The sequence below is a fragment of the Onychostoma macrolepis genome, chromosome 13, assembly GCF_012432095.1.
Source record: "Onychostoma macrolepis isolate SWU-2019 chromosome 13, ASM1243209v1, whole genome shotgun sequence".
NCBI lineage: Eukaryota > Metazoa > Chordata > Actinopteri > Cypriniformes > Cyprinidae > Onychostoma > Onychostoma macrolepis.
Genome location: NC_081167.1, coordinates 8,226,992 through 8,253,979, shown reverse-complemented (window position 1 = coordinate 8,253,979; position 26,988 = coordinate 8,226,992). Strand labels below are relative to the sequence as shown.

Here is a 26,988-nt window from a genome sequence, read left to right as displayed (position 1 = left end):
CGCAAAAGTTTTGCGAGAGAACGCAAAAGTTTCTCGAGGGAACACAAAACATTTGAAATTTGTTTTTCCTCCCACCCTGAATTTTTCCCACCACAATGTTACTATTATAGTTTTTAACATTTTGAATCAGTTTCATTTTTATATTTTCAGTTTTCATTTTAATTTAGTTTTAGTAATTTTGTTGTGTTTTTGTCCTTTTTAATAGTTTTGTATATACAGTAGGTCTATATTGTTTTTTTTAATTTTTATTTCAGTTTCAGTTTTAGTACATCAAGTTACACTAAATTAAAATAAGAAATGCTGTCTAGCTGAAATAAGTTTATATTTTTTTTTTCAGTTAACATTTTTCTTTTTTCCCCAAGTAATGAAATTATTATTATTTTTCTTTAATGGTTTTAATTTTAGTTTCAGGTTTAGGGTTAGGTACCTATAATAAACCCGTAGCTGTGGATTAGCAGCTCCACTATTATTACGAATCCAGCAGATGTGTTTCCCGATCTCATTCCCTCAACATTTTCTGTCACAGCTCAACTCGCCCTATAAAGTGATTAAATAACGGTGACTATTCTTCAATGTCACTTTAAGTTAAAGCTCATCACTGCTAAAGTCGTTAAGAGCTTTCAGAGGTCATCTTGTCCTCCTCCACCCTCTCTACCTTCTTTCATCCTACACTCTGGCTTTTCCTCCTGCCCGCGCTCGTTCCCGTCCTCTTCCCCACCTCCTCCCACTCGTGTTCGCAGTAAAGGACACAATGTTCTTTTCGCTTGTTTGGGGAAACTGCAGAAGTAAATAAATTAGAGGAGTGGAGGATGCCGTCATGATGGCTGACTGCAGGTTTTAGTGGAGGAAAATAAACATGATGTTCATGTGAGGTTAGGCCTGGCCGTGACTGCTATTCTCAAACAGTCGGCTCTATCTAAAACAATTATCACACCAGCAGACCGAAAGAGAATTAGAATGGTGACCTAATGCAGAGGCTTTATCTGATGTGGGCTTATTATAGACCATAAAAGAAATGTTCCCTTCAAACAGGTGCTTGCCCTTCTGTGTCAGGGAACAGACAACCTGACCGTGTGTGTGTGTGTGTGTGTGTGTGTGTGTTTGTGATCAGCTGCAGTGTCCGGCTGATCCAGTAACAGTTTGCAGAATGGATAAGAGCATTCAGAATTATGACAAGTCACTGCAATAAATAATTCATTTACCACCTATAATATTTAACTGACTGAGACTGATGTGTATTATGAAATGGGTTCACATACATTTTGATCAATAAATCACCATAACTGGATATTGTATATAGATTTGTAAAGAAATCATCATTGTAGAACACATTCACAAAGAACAATAATTACATAAATATTTCAGAGCTGAACATAATTGTATAAATGTATTGTAAGTATAAAAATGTTCATGAATTTTCCTGACCAGGAAACGGAGCCCAGCTCTTAATAAGACCGACATGTTTCTATTATATTCAGTAAAATGACATAACTTGTTACATTGCTGTTATTATAGCTTTTTAGTTTTATATAACTACTCTGGTTTTATTTGGTAAATCAATTATTTTATATTTATATTTATTTAATTGTTGTATGTTTGACATTTTTCGTGCTTAAAATTAAGTTTTTATTTTGTATTTGACCTTTTTTTATTTTAAGTCACTTAAGAAAAACAAAGTACATGTAAGTTAAAGTGCTTTTTATAGATCTGCTGATAACAAGAAATAGAAGTGCATCAATAAATATGTATTCATGTTATTCATATATTTTATGTCAATTTATTTCAAGGCAAAATTATGACAATATTAAGCAGTTTATTTTAGGTTTTGTTACATTATTCTCATTTCAATATAGGAACCTATTTCTTTTTTTATGGCTGGTTTTCATTTTAATTCAAAGCATTGTTAGCTGAAAACCTGACTATCCAAAATATTTATATTTATTTAATTGATGACTGGTATTTTTAATGATTATATTACATTTTGTATTTAGTCTATTTGATCTTGTTTTTTTTTCTGTCAGTTGTTTTAGGTAATTTAAGAAAAACAAAGTGCATGTAGGTTAAAATTCTTTTTATAGTTCTTCTAATAACAAGAAGAAATAGTAGTGCATCGATAAATATGCATTCTTTTTATTCATATTCCATTTCAACGCACAAAATGACAGTTTTAGCAGTTTACTTTAGATTCATTGTATTATTCTCATTTCAATATAGGAACCTTTCTGTTTTTATGCCTGGTTTTCATTTTAATTAAAAGCCTTGTCAGCTGTAAACCTGACTATCCAAATGTAATTTTTAAGCCTAAACGTTTAAAATTCATCCCTGATTAATTGACCTGTTCATGTGGTTATTCCCCAAGCCACAATCTTACCCTCTTCAGATCTCTTCAGATAAAGAGCTAAACTGCTGTCGGATCTCCAAAAATGGGACAAATGAGCACCAAAGCTACACTCAAGAGTTGCCTTCTGAATACCTGCCATCATGTAATATTACAGCTCCATCTAGTGGCATTCTGCAAAACATCATTTCTAAACAAGCAGAATATCCTGGTGTGTAGTGACTGCCTTCATTGTTCATCTGGCTCATTATTGAAGAGTTTTTAATGAGGATGAGCTGACTCCAGAGCACAACCGCGGTCTCTTACCTTGGTCTGAAAGCAGCAGTAGAGTTGGGTCAGGTAAGGGTGTTTTCTGGCCAGCGCTAGAATGCGTTTCTCAGTCATAGTGCAGTCCACATCATCGTCCTGCAGGATGACGTCTTTCTTCAACACTTTCACCGCATAAACCTCATCAGTGCCTCTTAACTCTGCCAGCATCACCTGTACAAAAGACAACCGGGCCTTTATTACAAACTACACCAAACTATATTCACACTGCTGACCGACTTTCTTACCCTTGGAATGACATGAGAGAGCTTTCTGACCCTCCATAGGGAGCAACGCAACTGAAACATTTTATGGCCCAAAAAGGTAGAAAGGATATCGGACATCAGTGGTTCAGCCGTAATTTTATGAAGTTACTTGAGAAGAAGATACGAAAATATAAAATGAAACTGATTCAAAATGCACACACACTACTAATATAATTGGACTGACAAATTGTTGAATAACGTCGTTATTTTTGTTTTCTTTGCACAAAAAAAGTATTCTCGTAGCTTCATAACATTACGATTGAACCCCTGATGTCACATGGACTATTTTAATGATGTCCTTACTACCTTTCTGAGCCTTGAACGTAGTAGTTACATTGCTGTCTATGGAGGGACAGAGAGCTCTCAAATTTAATAAAAAATAACTTTGTGTTCCGAAGATGAATGAAGGTCTTACGGGTTTGGAACGACATGAGGGCGAGTAATTAATGACAGAATTTTCATTTTTGGGTGAACTATCCCTTTAATGCCGAAAATAGAGGACAGAACTGCACAAAGCTCCACCTTGCCGAAGCTGCCTTTCCCGAGCACTTTGATGAAGGAGAAGTCTTCCAGCGTCATCCTTTTGGTCTGGAGCGTCTTCACCTCTCCGTTCTCTCTGGCCTCCCTCGTCTCCTCTGACAGGCCCTCGGTTAGAGAGGAGGATGAGGCTGGCTTCAGCTCTTCACCGCGATGGTCAAACGAAAGTGTCTTTCTGATGTTCTCCAGGTCCTTTATATCTGCAGATCACAAAACAAAAAGTGAAAATCGCATTGCACACTATCAGATAAACTAAAATATGTTTACTGTAATGCACATACAATAAAAAAGTGTAAAAGTACAGCACCGGTTTTGAAAGTGTGATACTGTAGCTTTTATTTTCGCAAGGATGCACTAAATTGATCCAAAGTCACAGTAAAGACATTTGTAACATTACAAAAGATTTCTATTTCAAATAAACACTGTTATTTTGGGACTTTCTATTTCTTAAAGAATATTTACACAAATATTAAGAAGCATAGCTGTTTTCAACTTTAATAATAATATGAGATGTTTCTTGAGCAGCAGATCAGTATATTAGAATGATTTCTGAAGATGTGACACTGAAGACTGGAGTAATGATGCTGAAAATTCAGCTTTGCATCACAGAAATACATTACATTGTCAAATATATTACAATACACAAACACTTACTTAACCCTTGTGCGTCAATAAAAAAAAGTTACACACAGCTCAATAGTGGACAAAAATGTCCATGTCAAAAAACTGTCATAAAAATATGAAGCTTGGGAGCACAGACTTAAGTTTGGTCTCATTTTAAAGAAGACCCATGGCAGATTATTGCTGAAGTAACAAAATTTTAAAAAGTGAAACCAAAAACTCTAAACCTGCTAGAAAATCAAAGTCATAAATCTAAACAATTTGTGTTCCAAATTTGAGGTTGATATCTGAAAAAATGAGCTTTCAGTAAGATTTTGTTTGGGCGCAGTACCAAATTTTCCCCATTAGATGCCAGCAAAACTCCGCTGGTGCACACAGTGGTTGGATTTGTGATTTGCAGTAGTTTTTCTCTCTCTCAGATATTACAAGAACACACACAATTTTGTTTTATGACACACATACAAACCACACTCCGACATCTATACCAACACACCCACACAATTATAGCTGCATTATTTATCCAACTGGCTCTATAATATGCAGAAGCAGAAAACATAGCAGTTTAATGGGTTTCAATGGGGACATTTTTGTCCTAAAGGTCCTGAGAGGATCTATATTTTTGTACCTAGTGCAAAATAGATTTATTAAAGGAAATGGGGGTGAAATAGTAAAATTCCAATAAAAATACACATCTGTGCCCAAATTTATGCAGCTGGCAATAACATAGGCAAAATGATAAAAAAAAAAAACTGAAAAGGACAAAAATGTCCAAAAGGTCGCACAAGGGTTGAAACTGTAATAATATTACACAATATTAAATTTTTTACTATATTTTCTGAATTTTTGAAATACAATGTACAGCCACTGACTTAGCGTAAAAAGCTATTACTAACCTTGTATGTCCAAAGTTATATAGCCATGTGATGAATATCAGATCAGATATAACATATTTGTAAAGCACTGGTTGTCAAACCATGACATTTTTCATCCACTGAACAAAAAAATAGAATTTTTGCCAAATACCCCAGCTGCTTATTTCCATATATCGAAGTGAACGATATGCTGTCAAGCTCCAAAATGATAATAAAGCATCATATCATAGAAGTAGTAGCTTTTAAACAGAATATGTCTGTATTAGACCACTGGCCAGCTGATTTTATTGAAAATTCAGTTTGTTTGTCATACAAAGCCACTGCATGACAAAATACAAGCTTCACATTTTGGTACAAAGACCCCATACACTTCCACATTAAGTACGTTTAATTAAATTTAATTATATTTTTAAAAGCATACCAAAACTAATAATTCAGTCATCATTTACTCACTCATGTCATTCCAAACCTGTATGAGTTTCTTTGTTCTGCTGAACACAAGAGCAGATATTTTCAAGAATCTTAGTAACCAAACTGTTGCAGTTCCCAATTGACTTCCACTGTTTGGACAAAAATGCAATGGAAGTCAATGGGAACCAATCTGTTTTCTAACTAACATTATACATCATCTGCTATGTTTCGCAGAGAAAGTCAGTCTTACAGGTTTAGAATGACATGAGGGTGAGTAAATGACAGAATTTTCATTTTTGTTTGGACTATCACGTTAAGGACAAGTCAAAATTATTTTATGTGGTAATCTCTTGTATATAACACAAGATAATGTATTTAACCCAAGAGTCATCTGCAGAGCTCCGAGTGTGTGTTTACCCTGGTCACATGGTGATGTGGGAGCAGATTTGGATCGATCCTCTTCTGACTGCGGGGATATGGGTAAGGGCTGCGGATCTGGACCCTGAGAGATCTGTGTTAAAAACAGGAACAAATCATCTTCATCATTCAATCATCATTATGTTTCAGAAGGCCTAATCAGGTACCTAAGTGCTGCTCGCTATAAAGGCCATTATGTCATTAGTAACCATCAGAGTGTATTTCCTATTATCTGCTGCACGGAGGAGGCTTTTGACCTCTCAGTCCTATGCGCCCAATAGTGCAGACTCTAATTCCCCATGATTCTCCCTCTCACCTTTTTTCTCCTCTGGACGCTGCCGGAGAGTTTATCTGGAGTGACTCCGAGGTCAGACAGCACCTTGGCGATGCCCCGGGCGTCCACCCCACAGTTAGGAGCTACATTACTTTCACAACGCTTGTGCACATTCATCTTACAAACTGAGGACAGAAAAATGAAGGGAGAGGGCATGAGAACTTACACTGTATTTCAATGCATGTCAGTGTGAGCATGTTTGAAACTTGGAAGATTCAGGGTTAAATCAGGGATATTCTAGTTAACTAAAACTGTAACAAAATAACTAAAGCTACTAAAAAAACTACCAAAATTTTAATTTATATATATATATATATATATATATATATATATATATATATATAAAATTAAAAACTAATTTAAAATGTTAATAAAAACTAAAATAAACTACAATTCTGGACACATTTTCATTTGTCTGTCAATTGCAACTTTAAAATTAATATATTAAATAATAAAAAATAAGGCTAATGGGTAGTTTTACACAAGCACTCAAAAATATAGCCAACAAAAATACTTTCAAACTTAGCACTCGAAAAATGTGCATTGACCACAGAAAAAGTTCATTTCAATTTCCCCGATATTTCAAGCTTTTCCTGGGAGAGCTCTTTAACTACATTTCCCAGAATGCCGCTCTCACCTTTGCACTGAAGCCCTTGCCTCAGCAGGCCCCACAATAATGAACCGCAGTGGTCACAGAACGTCAGGACTTTGTAGTTGTGAATACTGAATTTATGAGGCATATTTACGCTGAAGCGCTGAGATCCTACCTGCAGAGGGCGATAGAGGATCAGGAAGACGTTTATGCAGCAATCACATGCACTTTAAAACAAGTGAAGCTGCAAAATGCAGTGATTTTTTTTAACACTCCCCAAAAACAAAATAAATATTATAATCTTACAATTGTGGGTATTAACACCCATGTGATAAAGACTACACAGTAATGTTGTTTCCACAGGCAAGATTTATTATTCAGGTGTTGCTCTTTAGCTCAGGAGATTTAACGGATATTTCCTAATACTGAAAATAGTAAAGAAAAATACACATTGTTGACAATCTCTAAAATGTATGTGGATAGCACATGTAACTCTAGGATAAATTTGATGAGAAATATTTAGTTTATATTGAAATTGCAGACATTTCATTCCAGACACAGGTATATCTGCAAATTTGTACACAGTTTAAAACTTGAGAGGAGACGTCTGACCTAAGCAAAAGTTTGTATTTCACTCTCATTGGTGATAACTGAGATATTACACGTGAGATGTCATATGTGATTTTCTGCAGGTTCCTCTCACCTCCTCTGTGGTGTCCTCCTGTTTCTTCAGACCCGCACATTTCGTGATGATCAGCTCATGGCAGCGTTTATGAACTACACAGGTGCACACTGATCAACAGAAACAAGCAGGAGATGAGATCAGCTTTACTTTCTGATGTATTACTCTGGCTTCACAGATAAGAATGCTTGGGCTGCAGTATAAATATGATATTTTAGGAGGTTCCTGTCCATGCCAGTAGTTTCCTTCATTTCAGATTGTGAGCTAGTCACGGCTTAAAGGAACACTTCTGTCATTATTTACGCAGAATATGCACATGCATGATGTTATTTTATTCTGTGGAAAACAGAAAACTTTGAAGAAAATGTTGATCGGTGAATATAGTGCACCATGAATATATCATGGTGATGTTAGCTAAATGGCTGTGTTCACTTTGAACTGTTGGCGAATGGAAAAGTGCTACATGATGAGGATGACGTTTCACACGTGCTTTGTTGCTGTAGATTTAGAGTAGCTATAACTTTTTATGAGCTAACAAATTGTCTAAGCTGTTGAACAAAACATCTGACATAGAGAAATATGGTATTTGCCTACCTTGGCACTGATACCCTTGCTTTCCTAATACACCCCTGTGAAGAGAAGCAAGAGAGATCAGTTCTCCTGTATGTTTTTGTATGTGAGGAAAGAGTCTCTCTGTGACGTAAATATGAAGACATTGTGATTTGTCACCAAATGTAATTCTTGAAAGTGAGAGAGAGAGAGAGAGAGAGAGAGAGCATCATGCATAAACGTACTGTAGCATGGTACATATTCCACTGAGGAAAGTTTGTCTTTTGACAATTTCAAGTTACTAGTCATCTAATATATAGCTTTGTTTGCCTCATCCAATTTTTACTTACATTTGGTGTTTGCAAGTGACCTTGCAAAAGGTGCTCTACTACTATCATTATGGGCATTATGCTAATACTTTAAATAATTTTCCATTTGTTGACAAAGTCAAGTACATTCAGTAGTATGACATAACATTGAACATTAATTTTACAGCATTATCAGCATTATATTAGTTTGTTCATTTCAAAATTTACTAATACCGTTTTAAAATTGGTAAAAAGTTGAATCTGTTAACATTAGCAATTGCATTTTATTGACAAAGTGTTTCCAACTTGATTATGCAAAATGGAATGTACTCACCCTCAGGTCATCCAAGATTTAGATGAATTTGTTTCTTCATCCCAACAGATTTAGAGAAATTTAGCCTTACATCAGTTGATCAGCAATGGATGCTCTGCAGTGAATGGGTGCCGTCAGAATGAGAGTCCAAACAGCTGATAAAAACATCACAATAATCCACACCACTCCAGTCCATCAATTAACATCTTGCGAAGCGAAAAGCTGCATGTTTCCAAATTCATCATTACGGCATTTTTACTTTAAATCATGTATTTTGTCCAAAATATGATTCCATAATCCACAATAATGCTTCCTCCAGTGAAAAGGTCCACCCCCTGTTGTCCTCTCACATCAAAATCCACCAACATATTAGTTTAGAACTGTAGTTTGGACTGTTTCCACTTGTAAACGGTGCTTAATATGTGCATATTTCTCTCATGATTCAGATGAGATGACTTTTTCACTGGTGAAAGTAATAACAGAGGACTTATCTTTTAGCCAGATTTGAAGTTTAAAAATGATGGATTTGTTTCATACAAACACACAGCTTTTCACTTCACAAGACGTGAATGTGTTATTTTGATGTTATTATTATGATGTTATTATCATCTGTTTGGACTCTCATTCTGACGGCACCCATTCACTGCAGAGGATCCATTGGTGAGCAAGTGATGTAATGCTACATTTCTCCAAATCTTTTCAAATTAATAAACTAAGTCATCTACATCTTGGATGGCCTGAGGGTGAGTAAATTTTTAGGAAATGTTCTTTTTTGGGTGAACCTTTAATAAGTATGTAGATTTCGTGAGGTTTGTGTTGTTATTCACTGCTCTTTCAATTTTAGTCCCACACATCAGCTCTGCACCTTATCTCTTAAAACAGCCATATTCCTCTGTTCTCTAGAGAGGCGGGACACAGCGTGCCTGTGCATGGCAGTGTTCTTGCGCAGTGTGGAGGAGGCCAGACGCACTCAATACGCTCATATTGTTGCTCTGAGCCTCAGGGTTTTTCCTGTCGTTACCATGGAAACGCAGCCCACTGAGGGTAAACCACCCGTGAGGAGGGACAGTGTACGCTGCTTATGTCAAAACTCAGACGCAGATTTACCAACACACACAGCTGTACAAACAGCACGCTACAATGCTGTAAATACCAGGCGACGGCCGCTGCGGGACTCACCAGATGAAGTCGCGGCAGTGTGAGCAGTAGGTGGGCTGTCTCAGGTAGGTGGCCATGAACTTGTGTCCGTTGACTTGATGCACCCTCCTCCGGACGGCTCCCTGCCTCTTCCTGGGACGCATGCGTTCACGAAACACGCGCTCCTCATTCTCACAGCTTCCTGCTGCAAAAACACACAAATGCACAAACAGAAGTTTGACAACATTCACTTCCATTATTAATTATATTACTCAATATCGTGCACTCATTGACTCACACATTCATTCATTCAATCAGGTACAACATTTTCCACTATAATAAATGGTGCTTTTGAGAGATGTTAAAAATGATTCAGTTACACTTTACAGTAAGACCTCGTGTTAATATTAGTTAAAGTATTAACCAACTAAAAATATTTTACAGCATGTATTAAAATATATTAGTAAATCATTTTTTTCTGAAATAAAATATTTTCTATTGTCTTTTCTGGATTCTGTGTTCAATGATTCAAGACATATTTATCATCAAAAATGGTGTCTAATGAAATTAATTTATAAAATGTTAAGAATTGAAACATTCTCTTAAAACGTGATCAAATTAAGATATAATTTTCAACAAAACATTGCATTTCTGTTTTTGACAAATAAGGTGCTGCACCTCAAAACTCGTATACATGTATACATGTATACATGAATAAAAACATCAAAAAATAAAAAATACTATTATTACTTTGAAAGGTTTTTCTTTTTTTTTAACCAAACTTTTATTTTGTTGGGTTATCATGAATATCATTTAGTTTCTGTGTGTATATAATACGTCAGTAGTTTTTATCCACACATATTGAGACGACAGATGCTAAAAACACGATTAATCATGACAAACATACCTGTGAAAGAGTATTTGTTACCATATATAGAAAACCATGTTAGCAGTATTTGTCAGTAAATAACAAGTAGAGTAAATAACAAAAACTGCACCAACAAACTGTGGTTACGTTAGCTTGTTTCTTATCTTAAAGGTATTTTAAGCAATTCCTCCTAGAACATTATGCAGAAAATGTCCCTACTATCTGATATCACTCAACTGCATGTCCTAAGATAAAACACCAGCCTCTCCTATACGCTATTGTTCAGCCCATGAGAAAGCCGGTTGGTGTTTTCTTCCGACCTTACAGTACATATAAGGGAACAGTTCACTCAAAAATCACTTTGTTAGATTTTTCTCACCATATTATGTCAGATTAAATAAAAATATTTCGTTTTTGAGCAAACTAATCCATTAGCTGTGTGTGCACATCTGTTTGTGTGTTATGAGGGGCCACGCAGAGGCAGTGATCAATAAACCGGGGGGCACGACTGTGACAAAGGCACCATATTGAAGAAATGTCAGACGTTCTCACTAGGAAAGGAAACAAGGCAACAGGGGAGGAACTGCACTCTTTCTCTTCTTTTCTTCTCTCTGCGGAGGATAAGAACTGTGATCACTCCTGAGTATTCCCTTATGTCAAAGTATCCATCTGCTGCAATCACACTTCTCAGCCCTGAGAGAAAGAGAAGGAGAGAGGCTGGGCTCCAACTCACAAAACGACAAACGCAAGTTGTGCCAAACTGGTAGGCCATCTCCTGTTATTAATAAAGCCGTTGTATATATATTTTTTGAAAGCTCTTGCTATTTTGCCAGCAGAAAAAGAAACCGAGCTGGGCGCAGAGCAAAAACACCTTTGACATCAACAATAGATAGAAAAGAAGATGAAGGAGAACAGGCCTCTACCATTCAGACTAAACAATTAGCGATCAAAAAATGATGAACATCATGCATAATTATAGTAACACTTCAAAATCGTTTATTTTTATATTGCTTCAAATAACCATGCGTCACGGTACTTTTGTGAATGTGCCTTGAAGAATGACATGGAAGAGAAGAAATTGTTGAATGAAGTCGTTTATTCTTGTAGCTTAAGAAAATTACGGTTGAACCACTGATGTCACATGGACTATTTTAACAATGTCCTAACTACCTTTCTGGACCTTGAACATTTCAGTTGCATTGCTGTCTATGGAGGGTCAGAAAGCTCTCGGATTTCATCAAAAATATCTTAATTTGTTTGGAACGACAAGAGGGTGATTAATTAATGACATAATTTTAATTTTTGTGTGAACTATCCCTTTAAGTCACCTTTATTCAACAAATATTCAGAAAAAAAAACAGCTGATTGCTCTCTAAAAGTCAGATCACTCACAGATCAGTAATTTCAAGTTATTGTAGAAATGTTATCTGTGCTCTGTGATTAACCCATCCATTAACAGCAGTCTGACTGATTTACCAACCTGTTGTGAGCGTGAGAGGTGCCATTGATGATTATCCATTGACAGGGATATTAGCCAATCATACTGATTAAGAGAACATGATAGGCAGGCATTATTGCATTGACTAGTGAATCGGCCAATCATAGTGAGACAGAGGCACTGCCTCCACCTCTTGTGAAATTTTGGCCAGTATTTGGACCATCTGGTTCTGACGATTTGCGCTACCTGCTCAGATTGTGCTACCTCCCATTAAACAGATAGGTAGCACAAATCGATAGCGAAAATGCTACCCAACATATTGTGCTACCAGCATCTTATTCATGTGGTTTGAGGCTTTTTTAATGTCCATAACTAACCCTACCCTAAAGCTACCCACCCATACCTACCCTTACCCTAGACTTACCCTTAAAACAATGCAAATATATTTTTGGTAGCACAATCTGATAGGTAGATAGGCCGACCAGCCCAACACTGGCTTAACCAATGACATGAGTTTGGGCAGTTTTGTTTACCTGACCAATGGAACACAGAGGGATTGTTCAGAAAACCGGCTTGAAAACAGTCAATATCACAGTAGTGACACAAAAATTACACACTTTATCTTTATCCCTCCTAATTTTAGTGTCATTCCCATTCATTTCCTATGTTCGGTCAATTTTGACCACAAACAACCAAGGTGTGATTTTTGTTTATGACTTATTAAATAAAGTCCAGTGTTCTGTTTGTTCAGATCGACAAAAATCAGTCAAAAATACACACTCCTCGTCCTCAAAATGCTTAATTGGATGAGCAAAGTTAAAATTTAAGGAAATCTGATGATTTTTATTAAGTGCACTTATGTGATTTTACTCAGAAAAGGGTCACAAGTCAATCTAATAGTTAAGTTCAGTAGACATACATTTTCCTCTGAAATTTTGTATATTCTTTAGCTAGGTAACCTGAGTCCATGTGGATTACAATACAGTCATATTTACATAACTGTAGAATAACTATACAGTCATGGCCAAAAATATCGGCACCCTGGGTAAATATGATCAAAGAAGGCTGTGAAAATGAATCTGCATGGTTAATCCTTTTGATCTTTTATTAAACAAATTCACAAAAATCTAACCTTTCATTGGATAATAAGAATTTAAAATGGGGGGAAATATCATTATTAGAAATGCAAAGACGGCAACACCAAAGCTCCAAAAGTATCAAAGAAATGTATTAAAAAAAATTCCCATAGTGGCGGGAAATATCATTATGAAATAAATGTTTTTCTCTAATACACATTGGCCACAATTAATGGCACCCTTATATTCAATACTTTTTGAAACCTCCATTTGCCAGTTAAACAGCTCTAAATGTTCTCCTATAATGCCTGATGAGGTTAGAGAACACCTGACAAGAGATCAGAGACCATTCCTTCATCCAGAATCACTCCAGACCCTTTAGATTCCCAGCTCCATGTTGCTGCTTCTTCTCTTCAGTTCACCACTCATTTTCTACAGCGTTCAGGTCAGAGGACTGGAATGGTCAGCAGAAGCTTGGTTTTGTGCTCAGTGACCCATTTTTGTGTTGTTTTTGAGGTTTGTGTTTGGATTATTGTACGGTTGGAAGATCCAAACATGGCCCATTATAAGATTTCTAACAGAGTCAGTCACTTATTGATTTTTTATCTGTTGGTATTTGATAGAATCCATGCTGCCATGTGTCTAAACAATATGTCCAGGACCTCCAGCAGAAATATAGGCCCACAACATCAAAAATACAGCAGTATATTTCATTGTACACATGGGGTACTTTTTATCTATGCTATGTTACATGCTGTAGATTGTTTTTGGATGAGCTAGGAGAATTTTTCTTGAAACCCTCCCAAACAACAACATGTGGTGATGTAGGTGCTGTTTTGACAATTTTTTTTAAAGCTTTTCTGACCCCGAGATTTTCTGCAATTCTCCAGCCGTGGTCCTTGGAGAGTCTTTAGCCACTCAAACTCTTCATCTCACCGAGCATTAGGACGATATATAGACACATCCTCTTCCAGGCAGTTTCGTAACATTTTATGTTGATTGGAAATTCTTAATTATTGCCCTGATGGTGGAAATGGGAATTTTCACTGCTCTAGCTCTTTTCTTAAAGCCACTTCACTAATTTGTGAAGCTCAATTATCTTTTGCTGCACATCAGAAATATATTCTTTGGTTTTTCTCATTGTGATGGATGATTAAGGGAATTTGGCCTTTGTTTTCCCTCCTGTTTATATTTCTGTGAAACAGGAAGCCATGGCTGGATAATTTCATGTTCATAATCACCCTGGTGTGCTCAAAATTGTGAATATGAATGGGAATATACTTCAGAGATATTTTGCTCATAAGAATTTCAAGGGGTGCCAATAATTGTGTCCAATGTGTATTTGAGAAAAACATTTATTTCATAATGATATTTCCCCCCATTTTAAATTCTTATTATCCAATGAAAGGTTAGTTTTTTTGTGAATTTTTTAAATAAAAGATCAAAAGGATTAACAATGCAGATTAATTTTCACAGCCTTCTTTGATCATATTTACCAAGGGTGCCGATATTTTTGGCTATGACTGTATATACAGTAAATGTTTAGTTGTACCATACGCTAGGAAATGTTTCTTCTGGGATTGCATAACTGAGCTGACAATGTATAAAGCCTCACATGACTTCTGTGAGGTCACAGAACAATGACAAAGAAAAACAATCTTTTTTTGGAGCAAATTCCATGCTGATCTCTCATTGGTCAAAAATAACACGTAGTCCCACACCACTGGACGGGTTGTGATGCTCAAACAAACAGCACTGCAGAGACACACTTTTAACACTTTTTTGGGAAATCAACCCAGTTGTAGAATTTACATATCAAACTTAAGTATTTGAATATTAAATAATGACACGATTCATGTTTAAAAACACTCTGCAGTGAGTCTAAATGATTAATATATGTGAAGGGCTGTTCGTGTTCTAATCACCATCTAAGGACAATGGACCAGTGGCGTCTGTCTAGTCTCACAGGAGACTGAAGTGAGTCGCTCTCATATGTATCACCCACATCCTCCTCCCAGCTGAGGGACAGAAAGAGAGAGAGAGAGAGAGAAGAAACAGATGCAGTGGCTCATACTAACTCAGTAGGATATGGCTGGTCATTTATCAGCTCTCACTCATTAACACTCAGTGAGGGTGAGAAGAGCTCGGCACACATTCACCAAACCACAATCCATCACAGACAAACTACTGCCACCAGATGACTTAAGATTTAAGATCATATAAAATCCTATTTCCCCTCTTAAAGAAACAAGTGTAAATGAAACTTGTCATCATTTATTCACTATCATGTCCAAACCTGTATGTGGATGTTTTTCAATGGAAAACAAAATAGCAAAAATATCATTCAGGCACATCGAGATCTTGAGGGACTTTTTTTTCTTCAGAATGTTGTGGACCAAAATAAATGAATTTACTGCAGTTTTTAAAATGTATTTATATAAATAGTGTTAATGACAGTAGGAGTCGTTAGTATTTTTGTGTTTAAACTACTGAAATCAATTGTGGTCCTGCTTTTTATTAATTTCCATCCCTCAGGTGAACATTTTGTCTTAGAAAAACTTGCATGAGACAAATAATAATAATAGAAAAAGCTGAATTTGCATTGATCGAAAGATCACAGAAATGACACCATGCAGGTTTGGAAAATAATATAAATAATGACAGAATTTTTATTTTTGGGTGAACTATCCCTTTAATAAAATTTCCTGTTCTTATTGTGCATATTCATCAGTGCATGTTATAATAAAAAAGGAGGGTTTCCAGGGTGTCAGTCATCTCAAGAGTGAATTCTGTTCTGAAATTATAATTTAACAGGATTCACATATTTAAATGTGTAACTGCTGAAACTTTATAGTTCGTATATGGCTTTTTACAGTTTATGAAGAAAATATAACTTGTGTTTGCCTGTGCAAAAAGTCAGTGCCACTTGCACTGTGTCACATTTCAGAAGCCAAATGCACTATGATGTTGTCTTTAAGAAATACTTGTATACATGGAATATATGTGTATGTAAGCCTTATGTATGTGTGTGTGTGTGTGTGTGTGTGTGTGTGTGTATACTTTTTGCCATACATTTATCTGAAGGTCAAAGTTCAAGAAGAATGTGTACAAGAGAATCATTCAACAGGAAAACACTTTGCAAAACCATTTGGCATTTCAACAAAACAATGTAGGTTCTCATGAAAGTGTGGCTCCCTCTACCTGTCAGTGGAATACAAGACACATTAATTACATTATCAATCATATGAATGTGGATCTTCACCCCTTCTTCTTCTTCTTCTTCTAGATTCTAGCCCAGAATATGTCTCCAGTCTTTGGAAAGACAATTGATTTCCACTCATAACCAAAATATGCATAATTAATCACTAATCACACATACGTAAAGAAAGTAGGGCTCAGCCCAGGTGGAAAGCATCCCATTTCACAGCACTTTAACAGACAGCAGGCCCAGCACAATTAAAAGTGCACTCATTTATCAGAGCAGCTCACTAGAGTCTTTGACCCAAAGCAGCGTGTTTTAATTACAATTATTTACTCAAGTGTGAACACGCTCAGTGATCAGTCTTTAAACAACTGCATTTAAGTGTCAAACAGCTATAAAATCAGCACTGCCGGAATTTTGCATTTAACAATTTCACTTAACAGGTTTCAGGATATTGGCTGTAGTTTAAAATCTGGTTTGTACTACAGCCTTATATAGTCAGAACATGCAGATCAACAGATTGCTTTGTGCAGTAAAAAGAAAATCCCCTCTGTCTTTTGATTTCATCAGTCAATTTCAAAAGCTAAGAAAAAAAAAAAACTTTTAAAAATATAAAGTGATAGGTCACTCAAACAATGACCCTGTCCCATGTTGTTCCAAACCTTCAGCAGAACAAAAAAAGATGATATTACCACAGAAAAAAAAAAAAAAAGTTATATTTGGATAAATTTGGAATTGCATGAAGGTAAATAATGAGTTTTTTCAAATAAGGACATCAAACTGTGAAAAGTTTTACTTTCACTCAAGTTTTTGTACACAGTACCCATGCTTTAACATATGTGTAATTTCTCAGAACTTTAACTTTAGCATGTTATTTTTTAAAGATTTAGTTAGGTTTCAAACCTGATTCAATTTATCAGTTTATCATTCAATTTATTAGCATCAGCTAAACTGTGCACATGCATTTTAAACACTTTTGTCATGTTCTTGCTTTATCCATGTGATAAATGCATTGCGTTTAATGAGTGGGGTCTTCTAGAATATTTACTATAACTTCTCAGTTAATGTCAATAAATCTACGTCCTTGCAAGATGGGAACTAACTTTCTGTTTAAAGTAAGAGGTAATACATAATAAAAATGGGTTGAGGACAACAGTGGTGGTGAATGAGAGAGTTTTTCTGGCAAAAAAAATACTCCATCCAGATGCACACTGATGACATTTGTTCTAGCTTTGATGCTTGGCCGCAGCTCCCGGTGTGCCAGTGCGACAGCAAAGTTTTCCTAGGCTTGTGGCTCTGAAAAGAGCAGTGGCTAGTTTTATAAAAGACAGTCAGAGGATGGTTTTGTAAAGGACAGCTGTGTGAAGGAGATTCATATTTTCTGACCTCATCTTCCATAGTGTTTTGTGAGTTTCTATGACAAACAGAGCTATTGATGTAAAAAGATTTGTATTAAAGCGCAGAAGACAGGTAGTTAGCTAACTAGTCATCTGGCATGAAGGTTATAAGTTCAATATGACACTAACGAGATGCACACATTAGAGATTAAAAATGGCCTTAAGTACCCTTGTGAAAAAAAGTATGCTTTAGCATTACCAATTACAGAAATAACATACTTTAAAAGAACTTTCTTAAGTCTGAACTGAATGTAATGTTTTTGGACACTTAATTGCATGGTATTTACAATTAAATGTAAATGTATTATAATTTAAATTCATATTAAATGCAATTGTTGAACTTGCTTTGGGGAAAAAACACATGCCTCTACTGTCCCAAATATTATCTTATGACCTCAAAACACTTTTACCATAGTGCATGATTTGTAAACTAATACAAAAACATATGCAAATCCATATGTATGGCTTTTCTGATAAAGTAAACTTGCTCATTAGCTCACCCGGTACAGCACTGTAGAACTTGTAGAAGTAAACTAAAATGTTATGGTTGCTTCAGCAAATGCGCTTTAATGCCTTGTTTGCTTTTGTTAACACTATTGGTTAGGTTTAGGGTAGGGTTTAACGTAGGTGGTAGGTTATTTTATTTTTCAAACGCAATAGAGGATGAACCTTTTAGCACTACTCACACAACATTTCATTTCCGAACTGCCACGATACGTACAACAACCAGTGTAAGAAAACTTTGGCAGATTTTTAAAAATGAACACCTCTGAACATTTCACTTTGAAAAAGTTGCTAAATTCACAGAAATGCCATTATGAGCGTATTGGGTTGGGTTTGATTGCTCCAGAGGTTGTTCAGAAGAGTGCAGTGATTTCTGCATCACTAGGGGTACGAAACGACACCAAACATGTTTCCCAAACACTCCTATAGCCCTTTCTGCACTCACAAACCTCCTTCCATATTTTGGACCAAATAGACAGTCCCATCCAAACTCACATTAGCGATTAAGACTGTTGAGAAGTTGATATGTAAAGCTATCTATGTAAAGCTACATAAATAAAGCTAAAAATAAATAAAAATAGTTCACCTAAAAATGTGATTTGTGAGCTCTGATGAAGGGGAAAATTATCAGTAAATATCTTCAATTTCAGACTGTTTCTCACACAAAACCATTGTACGACTTCAGAAGATTCGGAATACAGAGTGTGATACGAATAGACTATTTTTTGGTGCTTTTTTGAGTTTGATAGTAAAAATCCCCATACATTTTTATTGCTTAGCAATTCTGCATAACATTTAATTTTGTGTATTTCACTAAGAAAAGAAAGTAATATTGTGTCAGAACAACATGGCAATGATCCAAGCAACAAACAATGACAACATTTTTATTTTTTGGCAACCTATTCCTTTAAAATTCAACTTCTGGCTGCATGTGTGAGAGGGAAAAGGAGACAGAGAATGTGTGTATATGATTAATGGACTGCAGGTAAGCTTCAAAGTCATCTGAAAGACCCTGTGAGATAAAGACATCAAACCACAGGACACTACAGAGGTGACATAAGAGCGAGAGAGAGAAAACAATGCCAACACACTCACACACACACACACACACACACACAGCAGGGAGGCACGTGACTGAGTGTGTGTTTTAGTGAGCTGTCAGAGGCATGCCGGTTTAGATAAACACAGGTGGAGTAAGTGTGCACACTCAGCAAACCTTCGTACACTAGGCCTGCATTTGGATCTGTGTATGGTCCCACAGCAAAACAAAAAATAACAAATAAATATATCAGGTTGAAGACCGATGCTTGCGGATATAAAGCCTGAGCAGCATGAGACGGCAAACCATTTAAGTTACTCAGCTGTTCAGAGTCTCTATCTGGGAAAACTGCCAATCCAACTGAACAGAATAAGAAGAATTCGCAACATTAGAACAGCAGATCCCTACATGCATGAGAGGGATAATATGTGTTTTATTTCATCCACATTCAGTTATATGCACTACAGTTCAGTTTGGGATCAGTACGATTTCTTTTAAAATAAAAAATACATTTATCCACTAAGGACACATCAAATTGATCAAAAGTGAGTAATTTATAACGTTACAAAAGATTTCTATTTCAAATAAATGCTGTTCTTTTGAAATTTTTATCCGTCAAAGAATCCAGACAAAAATGCATAATGGTTTTTACAGAAATATTAAGCAGCACAACTGTTTTTAACATAAATATGAAATGTTCCTTGAACAGCAAATCAGCATATCAGAATGATTTCTGAAGGATCATGTGACACTGAATACTGGAGTAATGATGCTGAAAATTCAGCTTTGCATCAATTACATTTTAAAATAAATACAGCCTTGGGAGCATAAAAGACCTCTTTTAAAAACATTTAGAAAATCTAACTGACCCCAAACTATTGAACAGTAGTGTATCTACCTATATGTGAATTATTTTAATTCACATGCTGATTAAAATGTCAAAACTTCTAGATAAACTGGTCCACAAAACTAATCAACTCGTTTGTTGTTGATCGATTTGTCACCCATTGTGATCCATCCCTGAATGCTGAATGCTACAGATGTTACCAAGTCCCTCAATCTCAAACCCAAAACAGACAGCTGGAGTAATATGAGAGAAACAGTGTAAGAAAGGCTTTATTTCTCTCTAGGCACATTATTATTCTTTTTGTCATCTTTCAATTCCCCATTGTGCATGATTTCAGTCGCTTGTCACTTCTTTCAAAGGACACATCTGATTTTTGTGTACAAAAGATCTCTTTTCAAAATCAAGACCATTGAACGCTAATTCCCCCTCTCTGACTGTTCAGCGGTGGAGCAGATTTCACATAAAGAGATTAGATAACACACACACACACGCTGCAGTGTACATCTGGAATGCATAATGACTCAGCACTTTCAATTCTAAACGTGAGCTGGCAGAAAGAAAAGGACATGTCTGTTTTTCTTACATTCAATACAGAAACACAAAGAGTAAAAGAGGCAGAAACGTTCCCCGAGGATCCAAAATGAAGCTTCTGCCACACTTGCCAATGTTGGGCAAACTTCACCAGCCATAAAATATTATTTACTGGCCATGAAACCAGCATTTAGCATTATATATTGTGGCTGTAACACTGCAGGTCAGTGAGTATAATTCATATTTGCATGCAAAATCTGCGTGCAAATATTTTTATGCAGAGTTCATGATTCATTAATTAGATCATGCTGAACGCTTTAAATTTACATAAAAAATGTGAACCTGAAACTACATGTACACAAAACATTCCCTAGGTGTCCTTAAAGCATTTTGTTATGCAATTTTTAAATACGTTAAAAATGTGACTCCAAATGTGAAAAGATTATGTGCAAATTTATGTACGTATGCACCAGTTTTGAATACAGCAGAAATTGTGCAAGAATCTTTTCTGAGAACACAAATGCGCAACCTAGGGTGTGCTCACACTTGTCATGTTTGGTTCTATTAAAATTAACTCTGGTACGATTGCTCTGTTTAGTGTGTTTCATTTGAGTAGTGAACGCTGCCATCTCAACCCTGGTGCGCACCAAACAAGAAGACAGAGGCCGCTAAAAAAATTCACACTTGTAGTTCGGTTCTCTTGGTTCGTTTGGTCCGGACCAAAAAAGAAAACTATACATTTGGTCCTGGTCCGCAGTGTTAATTTTTTCACCAACGAAAACGAGACAATAATGAAATAAAAACACTTTTCGAATAACAAAAACTATGACGAATAAAAACGAGACGACAGAGATCCAGTCAGAACGAATCTCCTGAGTCGAAAGGAGGTTAGATGCGCACATTTGAACTACTTTCTGCTTACACTTGCTGCACGTCTCATAAAACGTAAAAAAACATCAGCACCTGGGAATAAGAAAGTACGGAGCCCTGCACATGACATGCAAGAAAAAATAAATACTGTAAATCGTGGGCACGTTTTATTAATTCGTTCCCTCGATTTACTAGATCGTGAGCACGCTTTAATAAGTCGTTCCCTCGTTTTAAGTAAATCGTGCGCTCAATATAATAATTTGTGCCTTCGTTCTAGGTAAATAGTGCACACAAAATAATAATTAGTTGTAGCCTACTTCCTGTCCGCGTGCACATTCTCATAAACATGTTGCTGCTATGTTTTGTCATGTTAAGTTATGGTTTTATTTTGAGTTGGGAATGAGTTATAAAGACATTCTCAAAAGCCTTGCAGCATTGCATGGAATCATTTTTACAAAGAAGGCGGATACGATACTTAGCCTACTTAAGATAAATAAAGCACCAGCACCTGTTAGGAGGTAATGATTAAAACGTGTGCATGATTTACCTAGAACGAGAGCACGGATTATTATATCGAGCGCACAATTTACTTAAAATGAGGGAACGACTTATTAAAGCGTGCGCACGATCTAGTAAATCGAGGGAACGAATTAATAAATCATGCCCATGATTTATTTATTTTTTCTTGCATGTCATGTGCAGGGCTCCGTAAGAAAGAGCAGACATATGGATAAATTTGAAAAGCGTGATGACACGAAAGAGCACTTAATTCGGTCGGGTTTTCTGAGCGCACACAGCTGAATCCCGCACACAGAAAAGCTCTCAAACAGCGCACGATTACTGAATTCACTTCTCTCTCGCGTCTTAGCGAAATATACACAAATGATCTCAAATTGTCCGTTTTGACGAGTATTCATGCAAACACACCCAGTTACATCTTAAGTGAATGTAAACAGTTGGGAGAATATCGGATGTGTGTACCAGTATATTGAATCCATGTGCATTCAGTTTGAAAGGAACAGCAGACTAATTTAGTTGCTGTTGCCTGTGTCCTTATTGTTAATGAATCAACAAAAGAAAGCGAGAAAATCACTCACTGCTCTTGAATGAATCAATTTAGTATTTAGTACATTGGTCGAGTTAAATGATGTATATTTCGTGACTGAACTTACAGAAGTACCCATTCAATGATCGTTCTGCTCAGCTCCATTTTAAAACCCGAGACATGCTACACGATTTTTGTCTGTCCCAGACGAAAAATTGGCATTGCGAAACAATCGTGGTGATTTCTGTGATCATGTCGTACAGTGAGAGAGGTTCAAAGACATCTGTTGTCACAGTCTTGCGACCAAAGATAGCCTACGATCATTTTCTGACAGTGTCAGAAATTCAGCATGATCATCGCACACTGTGTTTGCTGCTACGACCCACATTTACTGACCAGCCAATAAAAATGCGACATGAAATCAACGCGACATAAAATAAAGTTTAGCATGAGCCTATACTATTTAAATAGCAATAAAGCTTTATTTTCATGAACATGACAATATAACATTGTGATTTCATTTTCAGTGATTTAATGTGAGGAATATTACCATTACCACATGGAGAAAAACCTTTAGGCATCCTATATAAACATCTGACCATTATTTTCCGTTTCTTAGAGGTCTTCAGGATCACGACAAATGTTTCATTGTTTGTATTATTTGGAAATGATGTGAAATTGCCGTTCCAAATAAAGTTACCAGCCAGCTGGTGAGTAACATCAACAGCCAGTTTTCACTAGCATTTGGCGGGTGTTAATTTTGGACCGTGTGCGCACTGAATGCAAATGGCTGTCTGCAGTATTCATTATTACGCAGTAGCACGCAGTGCTGCCAGGCAGTAATGAGCACAGGCGGATTCAGAGCTGTGATGGCTTTATTTTTCATCGTGGTATGACCTGATTGAAAGATCATCATGATGGACTGTGAGCTGCTGTCTTTGTCTGACTCCTGTGTGACTCACTAGCTCTTATGTCTCCAGCACGTCTCTGGTCGAGTGTCTCAGTACCCGGTGTGTGTGTGTGTGTGTGTTTGTGGATCACTGATGTTAAGCAGGACTGACGCAAGGCAGCCAGCCAGCCTCCTTTAACACACACACAGAGCTACTTCTGTGGAGCTCTGCAACTCCTGCATTCATACTGACATTTGGATATTTTTTGCTTTAGTTTTTGTTTCCGGAAACAATTATTCTCCCATTTTTTCCCCAGAGGAAAAAGGTTGTTCTTTCATACAGTTCCAGTCCGTAGAGTTTGGAGAAACCTACTTTTTTTTTTTTTTTTATATATTAATATTTTCTTTAACATTTTACAATAAGATTACATTTGTTAACATTAGTTAACTGCATTAGTTAACATGAACTAACAAATAAAGCATTTAAATAATCTTAGTTAATATTACTATATCGGCATTTGCTAAATCATTATTAACATTGTTTATATTATTTAATGGATATGAGATAATAAACTAACAATAAATAGCTGTACTTTAACATTAACAGAGATGATTAAGTACTGTATCGAATGTATTGCTTCTTGTTAATTAATTGTTAATTAATGTTAGTTAATGCATTAAGTTACATTAACGAATGGGACTTTATTGCAAGGTTTTAAACACACACTCACACACACACACACACACACACACACACACAAACACGCACACAGTCTGGTATTTGTGGTTTACGGGGACTCTCCATAGGCGCCATGTTATTATACACATTTGTGTTCTCATAAACCATACATACCAGTACACACACACACACACACACACACACACACATCCCATTTGCATCCATTTGGATTGTAAAGTTTTAACCTAATTAAAATTAAATCTAATAAATTTAGTGATGCAATTTTGTCAGTCATACCTAAATGAAACAGGTAAGAACCAGGTATGATTTCTGTAATATACTGAATGTGATTTAAAATACACAATATCCAGGTTTATGTATTTTATCATAAATAAACCCAATTTGTTCCCATTTTAACTCATAGACGAGATAGATAGATAGACTGATTGATTAATATTTTCATAGTTTTTACCTAAATAAAATTAATTGTTTTCACAGTGAACAGATTTATGCTGATTGCAGGCTTTTTGAATAAATGCATTTTTAAAATGTGATTATTTAAATCAAATCAAATCGATGCAAAATCAAGTTAATAATAAACTATGCCAATTTGTGCAGGAAAAAAAAGTTTCTTAACATATACGTATGCATCACATTACATTTATTAGTTTACATTGAAACGGTGTAATCCAAATGGATGGATATTTGATATGCAATTCAAATACATAAATCTTAAATTAAGGCCCAAATATTTTAAAACTTAAGCTTTGACTCTATTTGCTCCATTTGAGGCAGAGACTTAAGCCAGTCTGGATCGCCCCATTAACGCCCTCCATGATACTCTTCAAATACAGTCCAATTCCATCTGTGTCCCTCGGCCAAACAGAACAGCACCACTCCGTATGTATGTGTGTGTGTGTGTGTGTGTGTGTGTGTGTCCGGTCCAGAGCTCTTCAAAATCTTCTACAACATTAGGGATTAGCCTGAACACTAGGTTTTGTTCACTGTTTTGCCTCCTGTCGTTATTGATTTATCAGCTGCCGAGTCTCAGTGGTCATGCTCGGGTGACTCCAGGCTAGCAGTTCAAAGAACAACTGTTAGTCGAGTGCTAACACTGAACATCTTAACTAGTGGTGCTTCAGGACACAGATTTTACACTGCACATCAAGTGGCCACAAAAATATATTACCAACAGCTTTATCATACAAACAAAAACAAATTAACTGCAAACACAGCATGCAAAATGATTCATTTAACACAAAGTCTACAGGAGAATTGAATTTTTAAAGCTTCATGCTCTCTACAGCTACATCACAAAAAATATGTGTGGAGATTTTACATTTTTTCCCCCTTGTACAGTTGATCATATTTAAATCATTGTTTAATTTTTTTTTTTTTTAAAGAAGAGTGCACACTACGCATCTGGTATATGTTGGACTATTTTTGCTACACTGTGAAAAAAAATAACAGAAAAAGTACTGCTCATTACAAAGGACATTATCCATTAATTTTACGGACATTTCCGTTAACTCGCTAAAACACAATACGATTTCTATTAAAATACAATCCAATGCAGTGTAAAATTCTAAATACTGGTAAACCACCTGTAAAAAATAAATACGGAAACATTCCTTCCAATAATAAAGTACATTGTGCCCTATTTTTACATATTTTTTTAGATTGTAGCTTTATACCAAGTGATAAATACATTTGCAGATAAATACTATAGCATTTGATTGGACACATTCATATAACATGGAAAAGAAAATTGTCTCCTTCTTCAAAGCTTATACACTACCAAAAGTTTGGGGTTGGAAAGATTTTTTAATGTTTTTGTAAGAAGTCTCTTATTCTCACCAAGGCTGCATTTATTTAATCAAAAATTCAGTAAAAATAGTAATATTGGGAAATATTATTACAATTTAAAATAGCTGTTTTCTGTTTGAATATATTTTAAAATGTAATTTATTTCTGTGATGCAGAGCTGAATTTTCAGCATCATTACTCTAGTCTTCAGTGTCGCATGATCCTTCAGAAATCATTCTAATATGCTGATTTGATGCTCAAGAAAACATTTATTATTACTTTCAATGACGAAAACAGTTGAGCCGCTTCACATTTTTGTGGAAACCGTGATACATTTTTGTTGAGGATTATTTGATGAATATAAAGTTCAAAATAACAGCATTTTTAAAAACAGAAATATATTGTCACTTTGGATTAATTTAATGCACCATTGCTGAATAAAAGTAGTGTATTGGTAGGATATATCTACTTATATGGTTTTTCGTGGTTATAGGGTTAGCTGCATTTTATTCTTTGCATTTTTTTTTTCACTGTCTGTGACCCTATTAGAACAGACGTGCACGCCATTTTGGGGCTGTGACCTAAAAACTTAAAACCATAGCACTAACGTGTCGATATGCATATACTGTATACTTTTAGACACTGACTAGCCACTTCCAAAAATATATATATATATATGTACCAAGAGAAGGGTTTTACATGTTCACACTTGCTTTGCTTGACAAAAACATCCACAAACACTCCACACAGTTGTTCAACACACATTCCAGCTGTCCTAAAAGTTTTCTAAAAAAGGCAGATTAATAAAGTAATTTCTTCAACTGGCATCTGACTTAATAAAGGCTTCATCAAATCATTTATTAACACACATAAAGACCCTTAGAGAGTCACATAAAGATCAGAACCAAAGAGGCATTACTCACAATTAAAGTTATGAGGAAAAGACAGCCTGTGTTGGATAAGAAAATAAGAAAGTGTTTAATCCAGAAACTGTTTAATTATGTGTCAATGTATAAGAAAATGTGAGTGTCGCATCCCTATTATGCCACACTCTTAAAAATAAAGGTTCTTTAGGATCCAAAAAGAATCTTTAACATCAACTTTCCTTGGTAGA

The 26,988-nt window shown here is 35.8% G+C and overlaps 1 protein-coding gene across 2 annotated transcripts in view; it reads right to left on the bottom strand.

Moving 5' to 3' along the window:
* The window catches only part of prkceb (protein kinase C, epsilon b), a 94,645-nt gene that overhangs the window by 32,210 nt on the left and 35,447 nt on the right, over positions 1-26,988 (bottom strand). Inside the window, exons 3-10 of one of the 2 annotated variants that reach the window (XM_058796151.1) lie at positions 9,726-9,888; positions 7,971-8,005; positions 7,398-7,486; positions 6,740-6,869; positions 6,085-6,227; positions 5,769-5,862; positions 3,433-3,647; positions 2,645-2,818 (exon numbers count right to left, since the gene is read on the bottom strand). In XM_058796151.1, coding sequence (XP_058652134.1) covers positions 2,645-2,818; positions 3,433-3,647; positions 5,769-5,862; positions 6,085-6,227; positions 6,740-6,869; positions 7,398-7,486; positions 7,971-8,005; positions 9,726-9,888 — 1,043 coding nt within the window. The remainder of the gene's footprint in view (positions 1-2,644; positions 2,819-3,432; positions 3,648-5,768; positions 5,863-6,084; positions 6,228-6,739; positions 6,870-7,397; positions 7,487-7,970; positions 8,006-9,725; positions 9,889-26,988) is intronic. The other variant, XM_058796152.1, reaches the window with a different exon arrangement.